The 25,977-nt window shown below is 41.2% G+C and overlaps 6 protein-coding genes across 6 annotated transcripts; 2 read left to right on the top strand and 4 right to left on the bottom strand.

The window, feature by feature from the left end:
- Positions 1 to 644: 644 nt before the first annotated feature.
- Positions 645 to 3,800, bottom strand: LOC130699575 (phospholipase A-2-activating protein-like). The gene is made up of 9 exons (XM_057521827.2): positions 3,386 to 3,800; positions 3,136 to 3,323; positions 2,699 to 3,077; positions 2,472 to 2,642; positions 2,280 to 2,414; positions 2,133 to 2,222; positions 1,562 to 2,079; positions 1,363 to 1,506; positions 645 to 1,305 (listed from the first exon to the last, which is right to left on the bottom strand). Exons 1-9 carry the CDS (start codon positions 3,529 to 3,531, stop codon positions 725 to 727), a joined length of 2,352 nt encoding a protein of 783 aa, XP_057377810.1. The 5' UTR covers positions 3,532 to 3,800; the 3' UTR covers positions 645 to 724.
- Positions 3,801 to 4,006: 206 nt separating this feature from the next.
- On the top strand, positions 4,007 to 5,414 carry LOC130699998 (uncharacterized). Its single transcript, XM_057522048.2, has 2 exons — positions 4,007 to 4,941; positions 5,011 to 5,414. The coding sequence occupies exons 1-2, from the start codon at positions 4,294 to 4,296 to the stop codon at positions 5,284 to 5,286; spliced, it is 924 nt and encodes a 307-aa protein (XP_057378031.1). The 5' UTR covers positions 4,007 to 4,293; the 3' UTR covers positions 5,287 to 5,414.
- An 867-nt stretch (positions 5,415 to 6,281) lies between these two features.
- On the bottom strand, positions 6,282 to 10,805 carry LOC130699541 (CTTNBP2 N-terminal-like protein). The gene is given in 9 exon segments (XM_057521814.2): positions 6,282 to 7,187; positions 7,190 to 7,973; positions 8,048 to 8,220; positions 8,282 to 8,431; positions 8,498 to 9,107; positions 9,295 to 9,399; positions 9,724 to 9,975; positions 10,028 to 10,129; positions 10,208 to 10,805. Coding segments are annotated over 9 exon segments (2,412 nt in total). The 5' UTR covers positions 10,352 to 10,805; the 3' UTR covers positions 6,282 to 7,095.
- Positions 10,806 to 14,837: 4,032 nt separating this feature from the next.
- Positions 14,838 to 19,839, bottom strand: LOC130700326 (vinculin-like). The gene is made up of 12 exons (XM_057522375.2): positions 19,578 to 19,839; positions 18,368 to 18,475; positions 18,158 to 18,303; positions 17,746 to 18,086; positions 17,078 to 17,685; positions 16,879 to 17,015; positions 16,686 to 16,816; positions 16,095 to 16,622; positions 15,852 to 16,031; positions 15,673 to 15,794; positions 15,372 to 15,611; positions 14,838 to 15,288 (listed from the first exon to the last, which is right to left on the bottom strand). Exons 1-12 carry the CDS (start codon positions 19,632 to 19,634, stop codon positions 15,031 to 15,033), a joined length of 2,856 nt encoding a protein of 951 aa, XP_057378358.1. The 5' UTR covers positions 19,635 to 19,839; the 3' UTR covers positions 14,838 to 15,030.
- A 764-nt stretch (positions 19,840 to 20,603) lies between these two features.
- LOC130700092 (U2 small nuclear ribonucleoprotein A'-like) lies at positions 20,604 to 22,195 on the bottom strand. The gene is made up of 7 exons (XM_057522106.2): positions 21,952 to 22,195; positions 21,730 to 21,770; positions 21,562 to 21,668; positions 21,264 to 21,492; positions 21,092 to 21,206; positions 20,852 to 21,004; positions 20,604 to 20,770 (listed from the first exon to the last, which is right to left on the bottom strand). The coding sequence occupies exons 1-7, from the start codon at positions 22,031 to 22,033 to the stop codon at positions 20,727 to 20,729; spliced, it is 771 nt and encodes a 256-aa protein (XP_057378089.1). The 5' UTR covers positions 22,034 to 22,195; the 3' UTR covers positions 20,604 to 20,726.
- Positions 22,196 to 22,433: 238 nt separating this feature from the next.
- Positions 22,434 to 25,939, top strand: LOC130700338 (lariat debranching enzyme B-like). The gene is made up of 8 exons (XM_057522384.2): positions 22,434 to 22,766; positions 22,823 to 23,114; positions 23,172 to 23,272; positions 23,336 to 23,522; positions 23,604 to 23,752; positions 23,809 to 24,284; positions 24,900 to 25,082; positions 25,147 to 25,939. The coding sequence occupies exons 1-8, from the start codon at positions 22,570 to 22,572 to the stop codon at positions 25,827 to 25,829; spliced, it is 2,268 nt and encodes a 755-aa protein (XP_057378367.1). The 5' UTR covers positions 22,434 to 22,569; the 3' UTR covers positions 25,830 to 25,939.
- Positions 25,940 to 25,977: the final 38 nt, after the last annotated feature.

Here is a 25,977-nt window from a genome sequence, read left to right as displayed (position 1 = left end):
ATTTTAACAAAAGCAGTTTCGTTTTTTTTCAATTTAGTGCTAAAAAATAAAACTACATTTTTTATAATACGACAATGTTGTCGAGGAATTGTTTTGTGTTTATGAGTCGACGCTGAACGGTTGAAGCATTTTCGTTGGCCTATGGGAGTTTATTTATCCCCTTCACAGAATTTAGAAGAAAAGATTGTTCATTACAGTAACGAACCTAACAGATAATTCACAAAGTATAATGGGTAAACGAAAGAGTAAGAGGAAGCCTCCAACTAAACGCAAAGCTATCGAACCCCTGGACACGCAATTCAACTGTCCATTTTGTAACCACGAAAAGTCCTGTGAAGTGAAAATGTAAGTTTATATTTCATTGAAGATTTATGAAAAAGATATCGTTTTAATGGTATTTATTATGATAAGCTCTAAATTAAGTGATTAGAGACATTTTTTCTACTCAGGGATAAAACAAGAAACACTGGAAGAATTACCTGCAGAGTTTGCCTTGAAGATTTCCAGACAACAATTAATTTCCTGTCAGAAGCTGTTGATGTTTATAATGACTGGATTGATGCCTGCGAAACTGCAAACTGAAGATAGTTGAAGTTTGACTGCAGTAACTGAACTTGATTTCTCTTTAAATTGAAGAATTAATATTCAGGAAAATTTCCAACTGTATTTCACTTTCATGTTTTCACTTTGTTAATACAGGACTCACATATGCATTATGTTGTCATTATAAAAGGAGTAAAATTTGTTTAGAACATTCACCTACTTTACCAGAAACATTCTGAAAGTAGTCAATTTTAGACTTTAATTCTATAGAATGTGCAATAGCAACAGCATCATCAGTTTCTGCCAAAAGTGTCCCAACTGCTACCAGAGTCCTAAACAAGGCCTCTTCCTCCTGTAATTTGGACAAAATTTCGCCAATCGTACACAATAAATTTGACTTTGCCTCAATTGTAGCAGAGGAGGCTATTGAATGGATAAGGATGGAAAAGTTAAGTATGATGGTTGAAACAGCTACTTCCACATGTTTCCATTGAGAGTGTTTGATAAATGTGGGATCACTTTCTGTCATAACCGATACCACGGAGGCGAATATTGTTTCCCGATGGTCCATAAGTGTTTGCTGTGCTGACTTATGCATTAAGAGATGTGCAATGGTCCGATAAATCATCATGCAATTGGGAACAGTTGAACGACCCACAGCGAGCAAATCATCCAGCAGTCCTTCTCTTTGGGAAAGAAACTGATTAATATGGGGGTGGCGCGAAGCGAGTCGCAAAATGTCCAAGGCAGGAAACATCATATCTACAGAATAAAGATGTCATACGGATTCTTTCCTACATCTTTTGATAAGAGTATCACCGGAGGGCCAACGAAGAAACGTTTCGAAGTGGGGAATCCCCTGAATGGTAGACTTTGGATCCGCGGATTGTACAAATGACAATAAATCAGCATCGGATAACTGAAGTCTCAGATCCACTTTTTCGTTAAACTCTCTTAATTTGCCTGTTTAAATAAAAACAATTTAGTTATTGTTTTAAATAAAATGACTAAAAAGTACTCGTAATGGCTTCAATTTTAGCCTGGTCGAAACACAGGAAGTCCTTGACAGGAAATAACGACGGCGCAGGCTTTTTTGGTTGGCCCCCCGGAATATAGCGACCAGAGCCAGTAAATGGATCTTCTGCGCCAGTCGTTGCGATATTTGAAGGAACATCCCCAGAAGACGGAACATAACGAGAGCCGCCAGTGAAGGGGTCCATGTATACATCACCCATGTTCGATGTCTGTGAAGCACCATTGCTTGCTCCGCTCTTACTATTCTGAATAATAAAGTTTGCTACTGTGTCCAGATGATACTGGCTGAGATCATTCTTGTGTATAAACTTCTGGGCAGCCAACCAGGGATCTTCTGAGGTGTTATAGGGTAATTTTAATGGCGGTTTTCCTTCCTCGATATCGACGCTAAAGACGTAATCATATTCTTTCCCTTCATGAAGATTTTTCGTTGCCTCTGATTGACCAGCAGCTCCGACAACGTCACCAACTTTCGTCCATTGACTATCACCTGAAGACCAGCTGAACCAAATACGTTAAAAAACCGAATATATTTAATTATTCTGAAATAGCACCTGTAACAGGAAACGGTTTCCCCATTACGAACCATTTTTGTTTGACCTTCTCTGGTGCCAGGTTCGAAAAGACTCTCCGGTCCTGGCAATCTATGGAAAGAACCTTCCATTAACTAATTCAAATAAAGATTATTTTGACGAACTCACTCTGAAGCTTTGATGCCACCCAACTCCAATTGTGCGTTCAGCGATGTTTGAGCAAGCTCTTGCTCAAAAGCCTGCAGTACCTCTGGATTTGCTGTTCTTTCTGGCGCCTGGGTAAAAATGCGGACTAATCCGTCACTAATGGAATAACACGATTATCATAAATTCAAGTCGCTTCTTAGCTTAACTTCGTACCTGCTACCGGTAACGATATCACCGTTTTGCATTACGCTAACTGACCAAACACTCTGCGCAGGTAGGAAGACGGTTTGTTGACATTCATCGGTAACATCCAACTTCCATATGCGTACAGAACGATCTTCCCCACAGCTGACGAAGGCATTGCGATCCGACATGATACACAGCCTATTAGAAAATTGGGATAGTGTAAATTATAATAATATACCATAGAATATATTTACCCATAAATGTAGTTTGTATGTCCATAGAAGGTGGAAATACAATCACCACTTGTGATCCAAAGTTTGATAGTAGCATCATTTGCAGCCGAGAGGAAGTGGTTGGAATCACAGACAGCAAGTGCTCTGACACAATCAGTGTGACCTTTAAAAGTCTGAAATGGTGAATCACCTTTCCACATTTTAATGGTTTTGTCTGCAGACCCTGTTAGTATTAGCGCCTCAGATGCAGAATTGGTGCAGTGCAAAAATTCAATAGCCCATACAGCTGCAGCATGGCCAGACAGTGTGACAATAGGAGCCCCATCAGACTGCCACAACCTTGCAGTTTTATCCCATGAGCCACTTAGCAAAAATCCAGGACGGGTAATTAGGGCACAGACTGATTAAAAGAAGTGCAATGGCATTATAAGAAATAGAATATTTAAAGAAATACATACCTGTATCTGAATGACCAGTAAAGGTTGATGTTGGGTTCACAGAGCCTGGGTTATAAACCCTGATTTTCCCATCTTGACAGCCAGTTATGACACATCCACCAGGGAAATTATCTGAAGTGCCACCAATAGCAACTGAAGATACATAACCTTCATTTCCTGTGTATGTTTGATCACAGACGAATCCCAAGCTAGAAATATTTTGGGAAAAAAAATCAGATATGATCCACACTTAGTCTGAAATCAAACTTACCCTTCAGGTAACCACAGTTTTGCAGTCTTGTCTCTAGAACCAGATACGACACATTCTTCAATTAACTCTCCTACAATTACACTACGAACGTCCTTTGAATGTCCTGCCATTGAACAACGCAGTTTGTAAGGCATTTTATTACTCATGCTGCTAATTCTTTCTGGTGGTAACAAGATTTACAACATTTAATAAGAGTATCGAAATTCGCCGAAACTTCTCGTGGAAAACAAATCTTTTACGCTATTGCCACAGCTCCACAACAGGCTTTCGTGAGAGTGTGGCCAGAGGTGGAGGGAAAGGGGTAATCGTTTTTCCGTTATTAATTTTGCTTCTAAAGCCAAACCGAGTATGTTCTACAACTAACGTTTTCTGTTTTTGTCAAGTATGCAAGATCTGTATTGATTTTATGATATTTGTGATAGACAATGCACTTTGTTAAGATTTGTAAAAAAATCAAATCATTTCGATTAAGCTCGATGGTACTATCTGAAGGCCAGGCTATTTTCTATTCTTTATCTTCGTTTTCATGTAGTGCCCCCTAGCGTCAAGCAAGATCTTTTCGTCTACAAATATACGAACGCATACGAACAGAAAAGAGGAATAAGCGAAAGTTGAAGTTAGTTGTTCTGCAGCTGCAGAGGCTTGTGGTCTGTCCAGTTGTGCTTGATACACAGAGAAAAGCAAATGGGCCTTCGGAAACTATACTTATACAGTAATAGACCAGGAACATTTGGTAGGCCTTGAACTGAAACAACATAAAATAATTCATTCGACGTTCGCATTTGCAAAGGTGGACGTTTGGTGAAAAGAACCTATTTACACTGTACTTTTTTGAATACCTGCTGTTTAGCCAACACACTCAGTGTTAATGATTTTACTAAACAGAAATTTTTAATATTGATGTCAAAATGGAAAAAACGGAAATTTTAACGAAAAAGAAAACTCATCGACGTAAAGCGGGTGGTAAAAGAAGAAAAGACAAAAACGATCGTTCGCTGGAAACAACAAGTGATCAAGAGCCTATCGTACCCGAAGTAGCCGCCTCGCAGACGGATAGACAGTTGTCAGAGGATGGTGAACCATTAAGAAAACATTTCAAAATGCTACACAAAGAGAATCATCCTCTACTACATCCTCACAAGTTTACACGTGGTGGAAGAAGGTTGCTGAGACCTGCAAAAGTCCCGAAAGCACCCCAAAATTCTACACAATTTATCATAGATGATCATGAGAACTCTGCATATTTTATTGACTTTGATAAAGGTTTCACCCCACCTGGTGCCAGAGATGATGTAGGGTGGTCCCCATATTTCCAGCAAGACTTTGAGAATGTGTATAGGACAACAAGAGAAGCTGAAACCATTGACTGGACACAAGAAGATCTTGTTGAGAAGATATCCAGCTTGGAAGAGCGAGTGAAAAATCTAGAACAGCAGTTGTCAATGTGTGACTCAAACGTCTACATGAGCCAGTTGCAACACCGTATAGTGTGCATGCAAGACAAAAACAGGCGTATCAAGGAGTTTCGCATCTGGTGTCCGATGCACGGCAAAAAGGTAATGTTTACAAAGTTAAATCATTCTTAGCAATATCTCAAACATAGTTGTTTGTTTTGATATTGGCAGGTTAGGATGAGAAATCCATCTACAGAAACGTCCAGCGAAGATTGTTCCACTTCGTCAAGCCAATCACCTGATGAAGAAGACGAAGTCATACAAAACGGGGAGTCCGATTCCAGTGATGAAGAAATGACGGAGGAGGATGTCAATCAAGAGGTAAAAGACAGTATCAATACGGTGTCATCCGAAAAACCCGAAGATGTCGATGAAGAAGCCGGAAGAATCGGAGAGAGAACTGGAAGCGTACAGTCGAATGACGAAGTTGTCAATGAAGAGCCCTGAATATCGTAACTTTTTTTTCTTTTTTACTTGTAAGATTTTTTTTTTTTTTTTCCTGTGTATGCGTGTGTGCCTGTGAAAGAAAAGTGAGCGGCTGTTGCAGGTTAATAAAATTGAAATGTTGAACGTCAGATTCCATTGTTTATTTGTCCTTTCCGTTTCTAGTTCTTTTTATTTTACAAGGGAATTACAGAGTAACAATAAGAATTCTGACTCAGTTGGGGGGAGGTCCGTCAATTTTTTTTCACGTCACGTCACAAGAAGGGTGTGCTAAAAATGGAATTCACTCCGCCTGTCAATGCTTTGTGAAGCTGCCACGTTCCCGTATCATGTAAGGATGCATAGATTATATTATATGTAAATATTTACAAAGTTATGGGGTTCCGAGTATAAATGTAGACAGCAAACGACCGATCCGGGGGAGGTAATTATATATAGTACGTCGGTTTCGAATTACATGATATGCCTATAACACGCATACATACGAAGTTTTTTTTTCTTGTTGTAGTCGTCAGGTTAGGAAGAACTCATTAACACAATCATTGAAATCGTGCACATGAGAAGTGATGGTCGTCAGGTAAATCATTTAAGCCCCAAAAATTACTCAAACATAAGGGCTAAAGAAGAGCAACTAAAACTTTTGCGTGGATGGAAATGAGAACGACTAGACACGACGATTAAAACCCGAGCGTTTTCTCTTCTCTTTTCAACGGATGATTTTGTTAATGCTTGATTATTTTTGTCAAAATTTAAAAAGCTATCTTGGTCCTTTATCTGTCAGCCAACTCAAACACCCATATGTAACATTACGCCGGTGCTCTCGTCTGCAGGGGCACTGGAAGCAGAAGATGATGTCAAGCCAGTGGAACCTGTTAACATACACAGAAAAAAAGGTAATAACAATTAATATACGAAATTAACAGCTATGGCAAATTAAACAAAACATCACTAGACGGAAAATAAAAATAATTTTAAAAATTTAAATAAAGAAAAACAAAAACACGGAGAAATAAAAAACAAGCAAAACAACAAGAACTGACAAAAGAAAACAAAAAAACAAAATAAACAAACAAAAGAAACGAAAAATTAAATGAAAAAATAAAACATAAAACCGAGGATCAGTGTCAACATTCAACGAGACAAGACTTGGCAGCAAATGCAACTATTAATTGGTTAAGTACTAATCTCAATCATTAAATGTTATTTTAGAATTGTTCATCCAAAACTGGGTTTGTTGGTATTATGAGAATGCAATAAAATGCCAAGTTCAAATCATTATAAAGAGCACAATTGTTTCAACTTCAAATGATAGTTAATACTTTGTACATAGAATCCAAGTTTGTTTTCTTTAACAAACATTGGTAACCTTGCACGGTGGTGCGACGCTTGACGCAAAGCATTCAACACGGGAGTCACACGTTCAATGTAAACGTCGGGTAAGAACTGCTAACTGACTTGATTCAAACGACGAAAAAAAAAGGGAAAATACTCACTCCCGTGATTAGAACGGACATAGGTCGAAATACCCATTAACCTAGTGATAACTGCTAGCTATCAGAAATTATAGCAACCTAGTTTTATCTACTATCCCTTTCCAGCAAAACAAGTTTTAATGGGGAATACGATAAGATAATTTCTATCGCACCTTATGTTCAACAAGAACAGGAATAAAACGTGGCTCATTACAGTAAACAATCAGCATGAAAGCGTGGCATTCTTTGTCTAAAATAGCCATTGGAGAACTCAATCGTGGTGTGCCAGATCCTGACGTGACAGTCTTTAATGACACAAGTACAGCACATGATCCCTCGCTTACATGGAGCCACCTCCTTTAAAGCCCGGACGAAGCAGACACACGTGAAAGCGTGGATGATTGGGGGAAGCAAGTGCTGCTATAATAAGGACGAGACTGCTCTCCAGCTACCTGATGAAAGAAGAGACGAGGGGGCGAAAGAAGAAGTGGGGGTTGCCATGCTGCTGAGGAGCTTCTGGAAGTCGTCCAGTTCTTTTTCCAGCAAAGCAAGAGAAAAGGGAGTAAGGGGGGAACGAGAAGAACTGTCTTCAGAAATCTCATGCCCGGGCGATTGGCTGCCACTGCTACCATCTACACCGTCACCCACCTGCATGACAGCACCTTCACGGACTTTCGGATCGCCCGCTAATCCCTGTTGCTGTTGGGGGGGATTGCTGCTGATTTGTATCTTATCTTTGGATATCGTGATGCCAAATTTGACACCCTGATGCGAACCGATTTGACCGGCCTTGTGCAGCGGATGCACCTCTAAGCTGATAGGCCGGCCGTGGTCCACAGTAGTCACCTGCGGGTTATTCGAGCAAGATATAACCACACCACAAGGGTTGATAATCTGACCTGAAACGGAACTGCTGGCCATGGACATCGCGGTGGCAGTGGAAGATTTCTTAGGCGGAATGACCGGCTTATTGGGTGGTACCGGCGGCGGAACCCCTCGTGCAATAGCTGCTGATTTTTTTGGCGTCGTTGGCTGGGCAGAAATAGCCGTTCCGGTTGTCCCAACTGAGGTGGATGTGGGTAATGTGGCACTAGTTGTGACGTGAAATGTGACTTTGCCTTCATTATTGGTCGTCGTGAAGACTTTCGTGCCAGCGGAAGCTGAAACCGCTACTCGCGGTGAAATTTGCATCGTTCCTACTGAAGTTCCACGGCTGGCCTATTTGGGGCATGATTAAATGTCAATTTATTAAACCATAGACGATATGGATAGCGGAACAACATTCAAATTACCGGAGTAACATCAACCGTGTCATTATTAATTGCAGCAGCTGAGACCGGTGGAGGTGGCAGAGTTCTGGAAGATCCCGATGGGTTCATATTGGCTGCAGCCATTCCGCCTAAATTGTACTGAACGTTGCGGATTCCTCCTGCAGACGGGCTAACGGCTCGGGCAATTCCAGTCGCTTTAAACAGAAAATCAGAAGAATTGCTTCAAATGGTGTAAAATTAAAACACAAAACCTACTTGGTGCTTGGACAGGAGTGCTACTAACGAGAGCCATTGGCTGGACAACTTTGCCAGTTGTACCCAATACGACGAGGCCAGTGGCCGAGTTGAGAGGGATTGAGGCTGATGGACTGGTACGAGATATACTGACTGGGCTGCTACTGACGACTGCATAAAAAAAAAGTTAAATTATACAGAATAAACATTTCCCTTATTACCGTTAAATAGACTTACTCGTAGAATTGACGGAACGTGGAGGAGTCTGCGGAGGGACGATAGTGGGTTTTGACGGAAGTTGGGGGCCCATGGCAGCTGCCGATACGAGTGTGGATGTTCCCGAGGGTAAACTATTTCGATTGGCTGTAGTGGTCATTCGTGGAGGACTATTGGGCTGGTTGAGGCCAGCTTGGAACATGGCCACTTGGTGAGCTTCTGCTTGTTGTTTCTTCAGGTTATCGACCTCTGTTTGAAGTTTATCGATGACGGCTTCCAGTTCTTTGGTCCGTCTCTCTTCTCGTTGCAGCTGTGCCTTGAGCTGAGCCCTTTCAGTGTCGAAAAGTGCCAGCTGTTTCTCCAACTCGGCTTCCATTTGTAAAGCTTTTTGGCTCTCTTCCTCTAGACCCTCGGCCATTGAGTCGACTCGACCCTTCTCTTCTCCAAGGATCTGAGCCAAGTCCTCAGATTTGTTCCGTTCCTCCACGTACTTGAGAATAAGTTTTTTGCGCTCGGCTAGCAACAACAAAACGATCTGTTTTTGTCTCTGTCGCTCCTCATCCAATGTCTCTTGCAGCTTCTTCATGTCCTTGTCGAGTTTTTTCTTTGATTGCTTTTCCACTTCCAATTCCTAGAGGAAGTTATATTAAAACTTATTTTCTCCTTTCAAACAGTATACTGACTAGGTAAACAATGAAAAAAGACGAGAGAGAAAAAAAGAAAAAAGTGGAAATACACCAAAGTATAAAAGGTAAAAGCAAATGTACGCCCGAACTACAGTCACGAGTGCGTGTCAGTCGCCCTTCCTATCGTCTTACCTCCCGCAATCTCGTCCGTTCTTTTTCCAGTCCGTAAGTGATGTCGTCACCTTGGGCTGTGTCATGCTCATGCTTCCTTCTCTCGTCGTCTAATTCACGAAGTACCTAATGGTAAGAAACCCAAGAGAAAATAGGGAAAGTGTGGCAGAGAGAAGGGTCGTGTGTGTACACTATACTGTGATCAATGAAGGATCATAAGGGACACATAAACTTAACGGAAAAGCAAATCATCGCGAATTTTCAAACAGGTTTCACACATTTTACAACACAATTCATCGAGCCCGTTAGCGTTGAAAATAGTGAACCAAGCCTGGAATTTCGGGCGTGCAGGGAAAGCCTTAACTTTACGCTCAGTGAGATGCGAAAACAAAAATAGGTGATGCATGCACAAAATCTAACGAGATAGCTGGAATTAACCAGCTAACATACCTGTGAGTGGCGTGCTTCAGCGTCTTGCATGGCCTGGATGAGATTAACGTGCGAATTTCGATGCTGGGCAACCAGAGCCTCCAGAGCCGCCATTGGCCCTTCCGTCACAGCCTTCAAAAGAGCCGTGTCGTCGCTGGATGAGCCGCCCACGGTAGCAAAGCGTGAATCCCGCTGTAAAGCGATGAATGGGTCGTTGACGGGTAAAATACGGCCATAACGAGCATGGCTGACCTGCTGTTTAACACGCTCAGCCTAAAAGCAAATCATATAGCAATAAATCATGTATAAACATTTCATTTATTACCTTCAATGTTGCAATCACCACATCTCTGGCTTGAAGTTCTCCCTCAAGATATCCCAATAGACGAAGCAAATCAGATTTGCTAAGTTCTGCTTTGGGGTTTTTCTACAAATAAATAACACAATAGAGTGATAGATTTAATGACACATTAGACCAGCTTCCAGAAAATGTTTAGATTCAAACCTTCACAGTGCAGTTAATCATGTGTTGAAGCTGCTCAATATCCATGGCACTTGTCTGTTCATTTGTCTTGGGAGTAAAATTGGCATTTGATTTCGACAAGGCAGCTGAGCTGTGGTTTGAATTCACATTACTAGCTGCCATCATCACAAGAATTTGGTGAAGTGTGGTTGAAATAAAATGAGATATCAACAATGAGTATACACAGTGAAAAACTTGATTTAAGGATAGCAGTATAGCTTGTCATCGAAATAGGTTTGCCACTGTGTCGTCAACTCAGGATTTCAAGACAACACAACTCAAATCCAACAACTCGGTCGCTTCGTACGAGAGTGAAGCCCACTAGAACACAATAGATTCTGAAACATGTAGCATCCACTGCATCGAGTCTTCTTGCCTTAACGGGTTAGAGCGGTTCGTAAAGCGCGTGTCAAAACGATATTGTGGCCCTGAAAAAACCTGTTATTTAAGTTCATCGGCGAAATAATTCATTGTTTGATATAAACAGTGTCACTTAGGGAAATCGGAAAACTTGTCAGGCGGCCATCATGGATCCAGACAAGAGCTAACTTTGATTTTTCTACCTCTCTTCTTTCGGTGGAAGAACCCTTGAGATGTGTAGCGGCCAGTGCTGTCATCTAGTTTGTACTGTTCAAAACAAAAAGACTTTTTCTGTTTCCCAATCAATTTGGGCATTATGGGATTCGGGATTTTTTAATTACCTGTAAAAGTGGAATTTTTGACTTAATTGCAAACACTAAACCCAACTTCTTGGTTTACGTTGCGTGCATCGCAAACGCACGTTAATTTTGTTTTTTTTCTTACGTTTTTGTAGAAATACCCTGAAATTTAGTACTAGATTAACTGCACCACGCAGTTCTAATGAAGACAAAGCTAAATCAAATGGGGATGTTTAAACGGGTTTTCTGTTATAGAAGCAGCTTACCCTAATGCAAAACCAACGAACTAAAAACGAGTAGAAACATTTACTAAACAAGACTGGCAAAAAAATTGTCCACTTGAAAACCTCTACGTTCTCGGCATCTGCACTTTTGGAGGCAGGGTACACAACATCTCGGCGTTATTGATCGTGCAAAATTCATGCATGGTATCCAGTACCTTGGATAAGAGTTGCTATTAAATGTGTTATACGATGGCTTTCGTAATATTTGATAAACGGGTGTTCGATGGACTGTTATCGGCCTGCTCATTCGCCGAGGAAGGAGCCGAAAAAACATCTAGAATGCGAGCAAGATCTCTTATTATTTACTTAAAATTGTTCTTCGTAGTAAACGTTTGTAACGAAAAATGTAAACAATAGGGTGGGACGCGCCAGTTTTGTAAATGAAGAATTCGTAACGAAACCAGACGCTGGAGCAACTGCTGTTTCCTTTTGGTTACGAGGAGATGTGACTGCATTGGATTTGGAATTTCGTGAACCGGAGCCAGAGCCAGAACTTTCACCGCGATCGTACAGCAGTAGTTCCAGCACTAGCAGCAATTCCTTCAGCGACGAAGAATTAATTTATTTTGTACTTATGTACGTATGATCCAAAAAAAACTTAGTTACGGGTATCGAAGAGGGCCACATAGCTTGATTATTATAATGAGGGCATGGAATTTGGAAATAGGAGATCGAGGGAATCGAACACGGGGAAATTGATTACAATGGTGATCAAAAACATAATAACCAAAGAACAGCGAAAAAATTTGGTGGTTTCGCTTATAGTCTACCAGGTAGACTGATGGGTCGCCAAGGGCGCGCCTGCTAGTGTTAGCTTCACATGCCAAATTGCTTATCTTAACCCTGAAGGCCAGCTTAAGTTAAACCATGACTTTAACTCTGAGGGTCTTATGACTGAGGCTGGGATGATGACTACGGTTGTAATCACCACGAGCCACACTCCTGTATGAATTCTTCTCCCTTCATACAGGACGCCTCCTCATCCAGGTATGGCTGCGATCATGAGCCATCGAGTTACCAGCAAGAGTTCCACGCAAACTCCTGCCTGCCGTTCATCCCTTGCGAGACAAACGGCCGGTTCCAACTGGCAGTTATTCCCTTTCGAGACCAACTGCCACCGATATTCACTAACCAGCTACGCCACCAATGTAATAGTTGAAACCTCGGCCTTTTATACCGTATTTTCCGGGTTCAAAACAACGTTGACAACAAAGAGCTAGTAATCTCCAGTTTAGTACGTTAAATAAAAAATGTTATTCCATTACTTTATACTTAACAAATGAACATTATTTGGATTTTCAGGGGCTTTTAGATGATTACGTTAAACCTAGATAAAATTGTAGTATTAATTGATTAAATGTATAATTGGATGTAAAGGGGGAGGAGCCAAATCAGTTTTCAGGTAATTCTCTATTGCAAACTAAAGAGTGGGAGGGGCTTGCGGAACTGAAACCATACAGAACATAGTTTTGCGCTTCGAGACTTATGATGGTACGTGGGAAACACAATATGGAATAGTTGCAAATTAAAATATATGGTATAGAAATTCGGTCAATTGTTTGTTGAACAAGATGGGTAAAATAACGATTTTCAAGTTAATAATAAAACATTCAAGTGGAATTGGGTAAATTTTTCAACAACTGAATAAAATTAACCGTAAGTTACATTTATTTTGCCAAATTTTCTGTTGAAAACATTGATAAAGAATAAAGCTATGCCTATGGTATTATCTTGCTATCGACTACTTTTGCTAGCTACAATGGCCAACAACAAGCGAAAAAGCAGGAGAACGGAGAAGAAGGTGTCCAGATTGAAACAAAGAAAAATTTACCATCAACCCAACAAGCCTTTGAAAATAATGTCATTGAAAGAAGAAACAGTAACCATTGATTTGTCCTATACATTGTTCTCTATCATTACCGCACACTTTGGACCAAGTTTATATAACTTTATGGACAGGAGAAACTTAGTAGGTGCAAAAATGGGTCAATTAGACAGCTACGAATTCTTAAAGATCATGATCATCAAGCGGAAAAACGATCCTTTCTTTTTTTCAGTGAATGGGACATCGGACCTCTACAACCTACAAATGTCGATGACTGGAAGATTATCCGTCATGCACGGCTACTACGACGAAGTTTCCAAACACTGGATAACTTATCTGATGGCATGGATAGAAGTTTTGATATTGGTTGATGACAGGACGTCCGCTGAAAAGGTACAAAGCATTTTGGACGAATTAACCTCAAAACAGAAAACACCATTGGATGTGGACATCTCTTCCTTTACAGAGCCATCCTTTCTTAGCCGGAGCAGCAGACCGCAAAGACCAGCAGACATGACAAGAGCTAAGTATCTTACAGCAACAAAGATCACCCTAAAGTTATACAGATGTATGACAAAATTTTTTGGCCCAGCGCTGCGAGACCGTCATTTAGAAAGACAAAGGCCACGTGCGGACAGATTCTGAAATTGATCTTCAGAATTTACTGTTTGACTTGTTGGATGAATGGCAGCTACATAACGAACACGATCATGATTTTCAGGCGGACATCGCGAAGATAGAGACCGCCCGAGAGGCACGCAATAAGGTATGCCATGGAGATCTTGCTATGATATTAAAGAATTGGGAGCGGTACTTTGTTTCATGGATAGATGTGTGTAACCTGTTGGGAGCAAAAAGTTCTTCTCGCAACATCGAAATGGTGTACAACAGCTTAATTTCTTTTTTGCAGGAAATTGGCTTTTTGCAGAATCATGTTTGTTAAAAACCTGTTTATCCTTCTTCTTTTCTATCACAAACACATTTTCTGTAATGTTGTTAGCAGCTGGATAAATTGGTAGTCTGATTAATTTTAATACATGATCAGTTCAAAATTCAATTTTATTTTTTTGATTAAAGCAACACCGGGTTGGCAACTCATTTGAATTTCGCACAAACAGTCCAAGAATAATTTTGAATCTGATGCAAAAGTTACAAATCTAAGCCACAAATTATTCGAATCTTGTCCCAAATTAAGAATCTTCAGCCATATTTATAAATCTAAGGAGGAGGGTGGGAATGGCATAGAACTTGAAAATTAGTGGGTATTGAAAACGAGGAAGCTGAATTCAACTGAATGGCGATAGCCACTGTGCCATAACCGCACATTTCAATCAAAATTTTCTTTAATTGCGACCTACTTAAAATGCTTAGTCGCATATTAAGTGCTGTGGCATGGTTTCCGGCTGCCATGTCCGTCTCTGCCCCTCATCAAATGTTTAATTTACCTTATGTACTTTACCGTGCCAGGATTCCGGTGTAGACAACTTTGGGACCCCATTGATATTAAAACCCCAATGTGTATTATGTGGAGGCTACAATATAAGATAGCAGATCATGTTCCAAAAAATGTTGTGGATCTACAAAATGTTATCATTAAACTCGTCGCCCTCATCGTCGTGAAGTTTGGCACGTCCGAGCGGCGGCTGATTGCTTTTTTTTATTTATTTGGTTTTAAATTTTTGTTCAGCTCACGCGGAAGGAATAATTTGTTTAATTCGATGATCGTAAAGAAAAGATTATTGAAAATAGAGCCCTTACAGGAAGATTTTAAGTTCTATCAAGGCCGATGATAATAAAAAAGAGCACCACATTACGTCAAAAATCGAGCAACAAAAGATGATAGGTTCAAGAGTGGTTAGAGGAATTTTTATGTGACATTGCACGATATCAATGTATAGTAAAAGCGGTTGGATGAATGAGAATGATTGCGCCAAAAGCGTTCAAAGAAATAAACTTTAATAAATTGTATGGATGACGAAAAGATCCCCATGGCAGTACGTTTTTTTTTTTTAGGGTTATGCAACTCCTGATTTCTATCTATTGATACCAAGGATTGCGCCGGATCCAGTGCATGCGGATGCCGGCGTCTGTGCGCAACTTGATCGAAGCAGCCTCAGCAGCGCGCACCGTCTCCTTGACTGACTGCATCAAGTTTTGAGCGTTGCCAACCAGCATGTCGGTGGCCTCTTGGTCCTCTTCCGTTCCCTGGGCTCCCAGCATAGTTGCCTTGACAGTCGAAAGGATCTTGAGCTGAGTGCCAATGGTCGGGATACGCTCGCAGACTTGAAGTAATGCCTTGACATTGGCCAAACAGACAAACAAAATAAAAAATGAGGAATCAATTTATGGCTAAGTGCAAACTTCTGCTAGCGACTTACAGTGCGCATTCGCTTGTCTGTGCATTCTCGGGCTAATTCCTTGGCCAGTCTTGTCACTTCCTCTGACGCTTCTGCGATGGCCTTGGCGCAAGCAATCAAATCACGTTTGCTGCCGCCTTCTCCACGAACAAGTTGAGACAAACGGCCCATTAAAAGAGCCATCCTTTTTGCGGCGGCAATGATCTCGTTATCTCTGGAAGACCATTGCATAACTTCTTGATGCAATCCATGAGCAGCCATCTGGTGATTCACAAGATCATTCAAGTTCTGAGTTATTGCAATTGAGGCGAAAATATTATACCAAGATGGGCTGGTCTCCTTGCGGAGCGTGTCGGAACATTTCGTCCTCGTCGTCCGTCTCTGGAGGAGGAGGCCTTGGTGGAGGATGTTCGCCTCCTGGCAGCGGCGGACGGGGTGGTGCGTCTGTTTCCAAGACAATTCGTTAAACACAATTCAAGTTAACTGAAAATATTTACTTACTCAGGTTGAGTGAGGACACATCCGGAGGCGGCGGGATGGGATCAGGTCCTGCAACGGCCTTGCGTACTTTGCCAACCGATTCCAATAATTTCTTGTTCGAATCGCGCCACTGATTGATTGAACCTTGATCTCTCATGTTAGTTGCCACAGATTTGGCATCCTGAACCATTGGGGTGACATCTGCAATCCAGAATAACGTAAGAAATGTCTAGACATTCATGAAAATAGGATTCGCTGACGTACTGGCTTGTAAGAGGTTGGCAGCTCCAGTCACGTTGCCGATGAACGTCGGGTCCTCAGAGTTGTCTGCCTCTTGCTTGGCCACCATAAGCACGCGGTTGGCCAGACGGGCAATGTGCGACGTACCGTCGACTAACCTCTGCGGTTCCTGACGGCCAATAGCATCTTCGCACTCTGCCGTACAACGGCGCATCAATTCTTCCGACTGCTGGATAAAGGCGGCCGAATCAATAGCTTCGTCGCACAGCTGGCGAGTGCGGGCGATAGCATCGGCGTACTGACGGCGCAAGTTCTCAAAATGCTCATCGGCAGCCTTATTTGCCGGATAGGTCATCCGGATTCGACCAGCGTTAACCAGTTGCGGTGTTAGACTTTCCACCTGACCGGCCGAGGTGTTCAAAGCCTCTGATAGTTTTTTGTTACCATTGCTACCACCAGCAGCAACCATGCGAGCCGTTTGCGCAGCACGTGCGGAAAATCCCTTCAATGCTCCAGCCTTGTCTTTGAAATTCTCCTCGCGATTTGGAGTTCCTGAACGATATGGCCAATGAGTCAAAATAATTATAAATAATGAAAATTTTTGTAATCTATTACCTTCCGGAGCCAATACTGCATCGGTAAACTGTTTCAATGGTGTTGTGATATCAATAAAATCTTCAACTACGCGATCGACCAAAGCTCCTTGAATCTTATCTTTGAGTTCGTCCAATTTTTGCGATAACAACCTAAAGAGGACGATTGCTTTGAATAAATTGAAAACCACCGAGCATACAATTCTTTTCTTTACTTAGCAACCGCTTGAGCTTGCGGCGAATTGCCTTGTCCAGAACGGCACAGGTCCCCAAGTTGACGAGACAGCGAATCAACTTGATTACAGAGGGCCAGAATTTCTGCACGTTGTTCACCTTGCAGTCCTTGGGCAACCTACAAGTTTTCATAATGTATTATGCAAGTGATGAAGATTTTAGAAGCAAAATTTGTGCTACCTTTCTGCCTTCTTCGACAATCAAAGCGATCGCCTGCTGTCCTAAACCGCGATCGTCTACGCTTGGATTGGCCAACCAGCGGCGGGCTTGTTCCAATCGTCCAGCCACGGTGTGAGCTGGCTGCTGGACTCCGTACTTTTCGGCATTCTGTACAGCCGTTTGGACCAAAGTGTTCAATTCTCCCAGTTTGTGGCGGATGCTTCGGGCTAAGCCTTCCGCCTGAGGAGTGGCACCTTGTCCCTCACCACGCAATTCAACCAGAGCGTCAGTTAATGACGTCAACTCGGAGCAAAGCTTGCGTAAGGCTTTTTGATCGTCAGGAAGAGAGTGCTCAGCCACTTTTTCGGCCAATTCGATGATCTGGCGAATAGATTTCTCGCCGATTCCGCCACCACGAGCATGAGGATCCTCCAGCCAGTCAATGGCGGCCTGCATTTTGCTTTCCAAAGCGTTGCAAGCTCGTTTCATGGCCGTCAACTGATCAGCGTCCCATTCGTCTTCATCGTAAGTTGTCAGTTGGAGAACTCGGATAATTTCATTGATTTCATCCGTCATGCGACCGGCCAAGTAATTACGGTTCTCGGCTGCCTCTTCATTACCTTTGCCACCTAAAACGATACATGTCGCTATTACGTCATTTTCAATTGATTTCCCGCTAAGATTTCTACCTTGAGAGACAATCTGAATGAAAATCTTCATGGAGCAGATTAGAATCGGAGCCAAGGTTTTCACCTGTTCCAAGCAGCGAATCAGGATGTCACGATGGACTTGGTGCGTCAGTTCCTTTTGACGGGCATCCACTTCGCGTGACACGCGAGTGAGGCACGGACTCAAATCTTTGACAAATTGGACCAAGTCCTCCATGCTCTCAATGACTTCAGCCACGGCCAGGTAATCCAATACCTTTTTGCATTCTCGGATGATTTTGCGAACTTCAGACTCGTCGAAGCAGAGCAAAAGCGACGACGTGCCTTGGAGGATTCCGCGAGATCCTTCAATCAGCTTCTTCCTGTTTTAATGAAACACATTTTTCATAAAGTTTAATGAAACGGCTACATTATTATACAGTAAACAATATACCGTGCGGGTCCCGAATAAGGATCGGCCTTCAGCATAGAGGACGCTTCCTCCAACAATCTGGCGGCGCCTTCCACGCGGTGCAGCGACGCTGGCATATCCTGCTTAAGGATGGCGTCATCGCTGCTGTGGATGGTCTCCTTGCCAACCTGTATATAGCCAAGCGTGCGATTTCACGGTATTTATCCTTGGGAGGCCAAAAACTACGCATACCTTAACGAGATTGGTGACGGCGACCGAGACGGCGTGCACAGGCCGCTCCAAATCTGGCATGGCGTTGCCATCTTCGGCCTCTTCATGTAGGATAACAAGTCGTTCAACCTGTCAATCAACAAAGAGCAAAATTATTTTTAAGACCACTATCAACGATTCCAGCTTTTTGCTACTGATTTAAATGCGTGAAAACAGAATACCAATCGAAGTTACATCGAACTGAAAGGGCGGAACCACTTATTGTAGCAGTTTGGGACAACATTCGTCATCGCCATAGAAGGTTTCTCTAGTCAGCCTGTTTCAATGGGCCGACACCTAATCGCTTCAAGGGTTTTTTTTTTTTTTTTACTTTGTGTTTTCTTTCTGTACACAGCCCCAATGTGCATATCTTTATGACTTGTGGAAGACTGAGGAAAGGGCGTAGGAAAGAGGGCCACTTGGCAACGACAATCTATGTTGATAATCTGACGATATCGACTGGCATAAAGATCGTGTGTCTTCTGCCTATTTCGAGACATGTTGCGTGAGATTCAGAAGAAAGAAAGAACGGAATGCACAACAACAAAACCACACGATTGTGGCCTCTAGGTAAAGTAACCAGCTACCTTTTCATCATAACAACAGAGAAGCGAGTCGACCTTGACCATATATGGTCATACCGTACGGGGCTCCACTTCATCCGCCCGAAAATTCTCCACTGAACCAACAACATTCTGCTACATCTCTTCACGTTCCATGTGAGAAGGTTATGAGAGACAACGCCCTAAAACTGTTGGTCATCACAGCCAAATGGGAAATGATCTGTTGATGATCAGATGGGCCAAGTTTTCAGTTGGAACATGGCGGAATTTTCGCTTTAAAACTCGACTCAACGATTGCCGCCATGCTTCTGTCGCTCACTGTTTCTCCGACTACTTTCTTAGAGACGGTCGAAACCAACCCCGAGTGTTTTAAATATAGCCGGAGGTTCGACGCCTCTTTTCGTGTAGAACTGGAGAGTAAAAATAGTTTTTTTTTCTTCTTCGGGTGGACTCATTGAGAAGGCCAGAGGTTAGTGACGAAGGAAAACAAGTTGAAAACTTACAAGCATATGGGAAATAAAAAGCTAGTAGCGTGAAAATTGAAAGACATGAACATGTCTGGTTGCCAAGATGTTACAACGAAAAAGGAAAATAAGTCAGTCGTTGACTTTTCTGTAAAGTTCAAGTACCTGAGAGGCCACTGGCTCGAGAATACTCTCGATGGTCTTCGTGTGAAAAACGGGCATTTTCGGTTGACGGTCGAGGCGTCGTCTGCAGTGAAAACAGTTCTCAACTAACCCACACGTAAAGATCACGTATGTTATATCTGGCTAGATGTTGAAATCTCTTTTGCTGAAACACAGGCACTTACTTCGTGTCTTTCTCAAGCCACGAATGAAACACCACTGATTGTTCAGCTTTCTCTACCGTACCGTGTTAAGTCTCTCGGAATAAAGCTTTGTAAACGACTAGCAGACGACTAACATAAGCTCCTCCCATTGCCTGTCGAAAGAGCTTAAAACTCAACTCTTTCGAAAAGTTGTAGCAACGTTAGACGTAAGCCCGCATTTCTTTAAAAGGAACAAAATACCCATAGGCTATATCCCGTTAAGTATGTTCTGTTTCATTTGCAGTTAAATCTTGCTCAACATGTAACCATGTTCTGATTAACGTTTCCATTCGCCCATGTTAAGCAACTGTGAAGACACATTGTGGAATTCGTAGATAAATCGTTGAATGTGACCTTTTGAACATAAAAATTTGATAAAACAGCTGCAATACTCAAACCATAGTGGCCATTACCACATCACTACGGCGGTCACATTTAACGATGTTTCAAATATTTTACCAGGGAAACACAAGTTAGAGCCAAAATGTTTCTCAAAACAACGAAACTTACGCACCAGCACGCTCGTTAATGAAAGCCACGAAACGCTCTAAATTAGCTCGTCCCTACAGTTTTCAATCTCCTTTAAACCCACCGTATATAGCTGAAAATAACATACACCCGCGCATCCGCCTTCTTATGCATGACTCATTCCGCAATTGAGCGACGAACCACCGTTTTCTACGTGTAGGCTAAACAAGTATGGCACACACACACTATATCGTGGAGGATTGGGTTCCTTGAGCGAAAACGACGTCTGTTAAATGACCAGAATTAAATCGCTTCTCGGTCTTTCAACTATGACAACGCAATCACTTGCACATACAAATTGTGATCTTCAAAACACCCTTCTGCTACCTTATTTAGTTCAGGGTAGCGATATTTTTATTATCAAAGTGTAGTACCACATTCACATAACAGCTTGATACCATTTCATTTACCCGTAATATTCTCAGTTCTCCATGGGTTCATCTTCCTCTTCCTCCATGTCTTCCCCTGTAAGATATACTCACGTATTTAAAAAAAACGAATGCAGAAATAATTTTTGAAAAAAAAAAAAAAAGATTTTCTTTTTACCATTTGCATTTCCGTTTTTGCTGGGACTTTTCGTGGCTTTTCCAGGTACGACACCCGCTCTCAACATTTGATTGAGGCGTTCAACTTCTTCCAAGGTAGACGCGTTAGCGACAGCTTCTCGGATGGCACGAGCTTCTTCTGCAGACGCTCCTCCTTGATTTAAATAATAGTATTACATTGCCAGTTATAATTAGATAACGAGCATATGGTTTGTTTGCTTGTTTTTAAGTGTAGAATTACCTATCGGAGCTTTATTTCCCATTTCAGCCGAAAGAAATTTGCTTTTCTGTGCAATTTCTTTTGCCAATACTTTTCCTTTCTTCGATTTAAATAAATCTCGCGCTGCTTCTCTTTCCTTCAGACAGTTATAATAGTAACGGTAATGGCTTATTATAATGGACAAAATTGTTACCTTTAGTTTTACTTTACGGAAATCCAAGACTCTAAGACTTGGCAACTTGTTTATCACATAAGAACGATAATGTTGCTTGTTGGCTACAGGGTTGCTTAATAGACTCAGATAGGTTAATTTAGAAAATTCTGCCAGTGGATCTAGGTCCCCCAATTCTTGTAAATGATTGTTTGTCAGGACTAAGGTTTCAAGGTTTGGAATGACTTCACCTAATCCTTCTGCAATACGCCTACATATTTAAATATCTTGTTTTAATGTAAAAGTTATGACAAATTAGAATAGAACTGTGATTATTTACAAGATTCTATTATTGTTAAGAAGGAGGCTTTTGATGCGCCTCAGCAACGGAAATCCATCCAGCTTCCTAATATCATTGTCAGAGAAATCTATTGTATCAAACTGATCCTAAAAAGAAACATAATTTATTAAATATTACAAGCTTTCTCTTTATTATCAAATCACTTACTAAAGTGGCTCCAAGGTTCTCAATTACTGGAATCTTATAACCTGAAATTGTTTGAAAATGTTTTAACACAATTTCAATAAAGCACCTTTAAATTTAAAGCAGAAAAAATCTCCCTTGCATGATTAAAACAAAGAGGCCTTCTATGTAATCACTACATTTATCATTAACGATTTTGTTTGGTGTCAATATAATCTACATATAAGATAGGCGCCGGTTGCGTACCTCTCAGGTCTAGTTCTCGTTCTTTGATGGCATTTGTATACTGGTGGCTCAAGTGAATCACCTCAGCTGTCAGCTTTACCATTTTCGTGTTGTTCTTTTAACGTAACTTTTTTTTTTACACTTTATTAATATTGAAAAGTTTATGAAAATTTGTAACAAAAACCGCAATTATTAAAAATTCTAACAATATTGTTCTGCACGTTTGTAAGGTTGACAAATTTCGTAGGCGACGCCATGCGCAAGGTTGCGATATCTTCCAAACATATCTTGTCGTTGTCGATCAAGAAAATATAAATATATGATTTCAATCAGTCAAGCAAAAAATCATCTATTATCATTTTTATAGTACCAATAGTTTTTTCTAAATGAAACCTTGTGCAATTAAAAAGTTATATGAAAAATTTTTCGAAAACTTTCCGGCCAAAATTTGTTTTGTTTTCTTGACACTAGGCATCGGGGACCCGGCGTGCTCCATAACAACTTCAAAACAAATTTCATTTATGCTTCCATCGTTATATTGTGCCTTGATTTCCAAAAAATATAGAAGATCAAATATTCAACTGCAAATCGGAAACCAAGCGTGAAAATCAGCAATCCGGTTGTTTGTTTGAACAAGAAATGATTATTGCTATTGAAGGATGTGCCCATGGTGAACTCGATCAAATTTACCGTTCAGTAGAAAATTTGTCAAGGCAAAGAAACGTTAAAGTTGATTTACTAATATGTTGCGGAGATTTTCAAGCCGTTCGAAACGAAAGCGATTTACAATGTATGGCGGTACCGGATAAGTTCCGTCACATCTGTACATTCTATAGGTACATTTTCAGCACATACCATATCACGAAGTATTTTATGTGTTATTTTTAAACAGGTACTATAGTGGTGAACTGATAGCTCCCATTTTAACCATCTTCATTGGTGGAAATCATGAAGCATCAAATTATTTGCAAGAATTAGCATATGGTGGATGGGTTGCCCCAAATATATACTATCTTGGCTATGCCGGAGTAGTAAGATTTGGTGGTATTAGAATAGCTGGTATATCTGGAATTTTTAAAGGGCATGATTACTTGAAAGGTCATTTTGAAAGACCCCCCTATACCAACAGCACCATGAGATCAGCCTATCATGTCCGTAGCCTTGAAGTATTTCGACTAAAACAGGTAATGAAGCTTGAATTTCAAAATAAAAATTTGCACCTAATCATTCTTTTTTTTTAGATAAAAGAAGGAATAGACATTTTCATTTCACATGATTGGCCCCGTGGCATCTATAATTATGCTGACACAAGGGAACTTCTGCACTGGAAGCCATTCTTTCGGTTGGAGATTGTATGCAAGTTTTCTGCACAACCATTGTTTTATAACAACATTTTATTTTTCAGTGATGAAATCGCCAACAACATTTTAGGAAGCCAGGCTGGCGAAAGTTTGCTTCATGAGCTTAAACCAAAACATTGGTTTGCAGCTCACCTTCACTGTAGGTTTGCAGCAACAGTGCAACATAATGAAACACAATCAACCAATTTCCTAGCTCTCGACAAATGTCTCCCCAGGCGTCAGTATCTTGAAGTAAGTTGTAAATCAATAGACTCATGCGTACTTCATTATTGCGTTACGCAAACCAGAATTCATATTCACATTTTTTTTAAGTTAATAGAAGTACCACATGATTCAAACCAAAGTTTGGAACTGTGTTATGATCCGCATTGGTTGGCAATTCTTCGATCGACAAACCATTTGCTAAGTGTTCGCCCTACTACCCAATATATGCCTAGCGGAGGTCCTGGTTCTACAGAGAGGTTGCAGAACATTTATATTTCTTATCTTTCCGATGTTGACATCATTGTTTTATCAGATGGGAGTTTTACCCAAGCCAAGAAGAAATAGAAGAAATCAAAACGATCTTTAACAACGATTACAAAATTCCGTCAAATTTTGTGCAGACAGCGGAGCCATTCAAACCAAGACCCAACTACAACAGGAATGCACGACAGGCTGAAGCACAGTTGAATCCCCAAACAACAGATTTTTGCGAAAAACTTGGCATCGACGATCCGTTGGAAAAGTTAATTGGGAAACCCATTATTCTTTCCGCACCTGTCATTAACCCAGACGAAATAGCACTAGAAGATGATGATGAAGAAGAACAGCTTGGTGATCAGCCTGAAGAGCAAGCATGCCATGAAAACAACGATGTCTTCTTTGTTGACACCAAACCACAGAAAAGAAGTAAAATGAGTTTACCACAACCTCAGAATGAAACGCTCGATGAGGAGCCTTTACTCAAGGAAAAGGAAGAAGTGACTGAAACGACAACTTTAAACAAATCAAGTGAGGACGTAACGGAAGAACACCTACCTAGTACAATAAAAAAGTTTAAGCGGCGTAACCAAGAGCTTTACATGGACCAGGAAAGCTCTACATAGCTGTTTCACAAACAAGTGACTGTGTTTTTCAATAAAAGCTGCTTCAGCAAAAACAGTTTCTCGTTCTTTTTTTGGGAACCTAACTAAATGCTGCTGCGTCCATTGAGGTCATTTAGCTAATAGTAGTATCCGGATTTTCACTTTTCCCGTTGGAAGATAAATGACGGAGACCGCATTGCATTGCCTTTCCCAGTGGCTCAGAGAGGGCCATAGCTCAACACATATTTGGGTATCCAATACTGCCCACGGAGGGCAGCATAGGCCATCAAAACAAACCTAGGAAATTTTCCATGAATCTTGCTTGAATGTGTTCTAGATTTTCACGATTACTTCACTGTAAACATAAGTTTCTTGGTCGTATGTATACCACTTCTACCGATAGTAAGGTTCAAGTTGTTAAAGAAAAAATTATATACAAAGCCGGTTTCTTGGCAGGCCTGTTAAATAGTCCCAATGTCCTTACGTTATATTTCCGCTGCAGCTCCAATCACACGACGTCTTTTGAAAGCTTCGTCTTCAGACATGAGTTTAAATGAAAATAGGCGATGGGTGAATCATTACGCAGGCCCAGATACTTCCATCAGTGTGATTTGTGATCAGTTTTCAAAATATGAAGGAGGAAAAGTAGAATTGACTAAAGATGATCAGAGTGGAGTTGCTGTTATCAAAATCAATCATCCAGAAAGACGCAATGCTCTTAGTGGTACTGAAATATCATTTGACATTTCATAAATGACGTATATGCTTTTTCAATGGTCTTTTTTTAGGTAGTATGATGGTTAACCTCTGGAATGCTGTGAATGAATTAGAGGAATGGAAAAGTGGCAAAGGAATAATTTTGCATTCAGTTGGAGAAACATTTTGTTCTGGGGGAGATTTAAATACCGTTCGCCAAATTTCCAATCCCGACGAAGGGTACAAAATGTCCACGTTAATGCACAATACTCTTACACGCCTTCATCAACTGCCTTTAATATCGGTGGCCCTGATTCAAGGCAAAGCTCTCGGTGGGGGAGCAGAACTAGCAACAGCTTGTGACTTTCGCTTATTCACAGAAAAAGGCGAAATCGGTTTTGTTCAAGGTCGAATGGGTGTCGTCACTGGATGGGGAGGTGGTACTCGCTTAGTCCAACTGTTGGGTCAGCATCGAGCACTTGAACTGCTTCTTACCTCACGTCAAATAGCTGCACCGGAAGCAGTAGCCTTGGGTCTCGCCAATGGCATCACAAAGTCAAACGAATTAACCGAAGCTGTAGAAGAGGCAAAACAGTGGTTGCAGCCCAAACTTTGTCACGCACCACAAATCGTACACGCATTGAAATACATCGTAGCCACAGCTCGTGCAGTGCCTTATGAAGAGTCACTACTAAACGAGCGACAAGTTTTCGCAATGCTGTGGGGCGGGGATGCGAACAAGAAAGCTTTAGAACAGAATATCAAACACAAATAATATAGTCTAACTTAACTCGCGATGTACATTTCTATGTGTTTTCAGTGCGGCCCTCTTGCCCACAGTAGAATTGCTATTATTATGAAATAAACACTGAAAAATTCGTTTAACGTTTGCTCAGGAATTTCACTACTCTTTTCACCTTTCC

Source organism: Daphnia carinata, chromosome 10 (assembly GCF_022539665.2).
Source record: "Daphnia carinata strain CSIRO-1 chromosome 10, CSIRO_AGI_Dcar_HiC_V3, whole genome shotgun sequence".
Lineage (NCBI taxonomy): Eukaryota > Metazoa > Arthropoda > Branchiopoda > Diplostraca > Daphniidae > Daphnia > Daphnia carinata.
The sequence above is the reverse complement of the archived record's forward strand: the minus strand, read 5'-3'. Positions and strand labels throughout refer to the sequence as shown.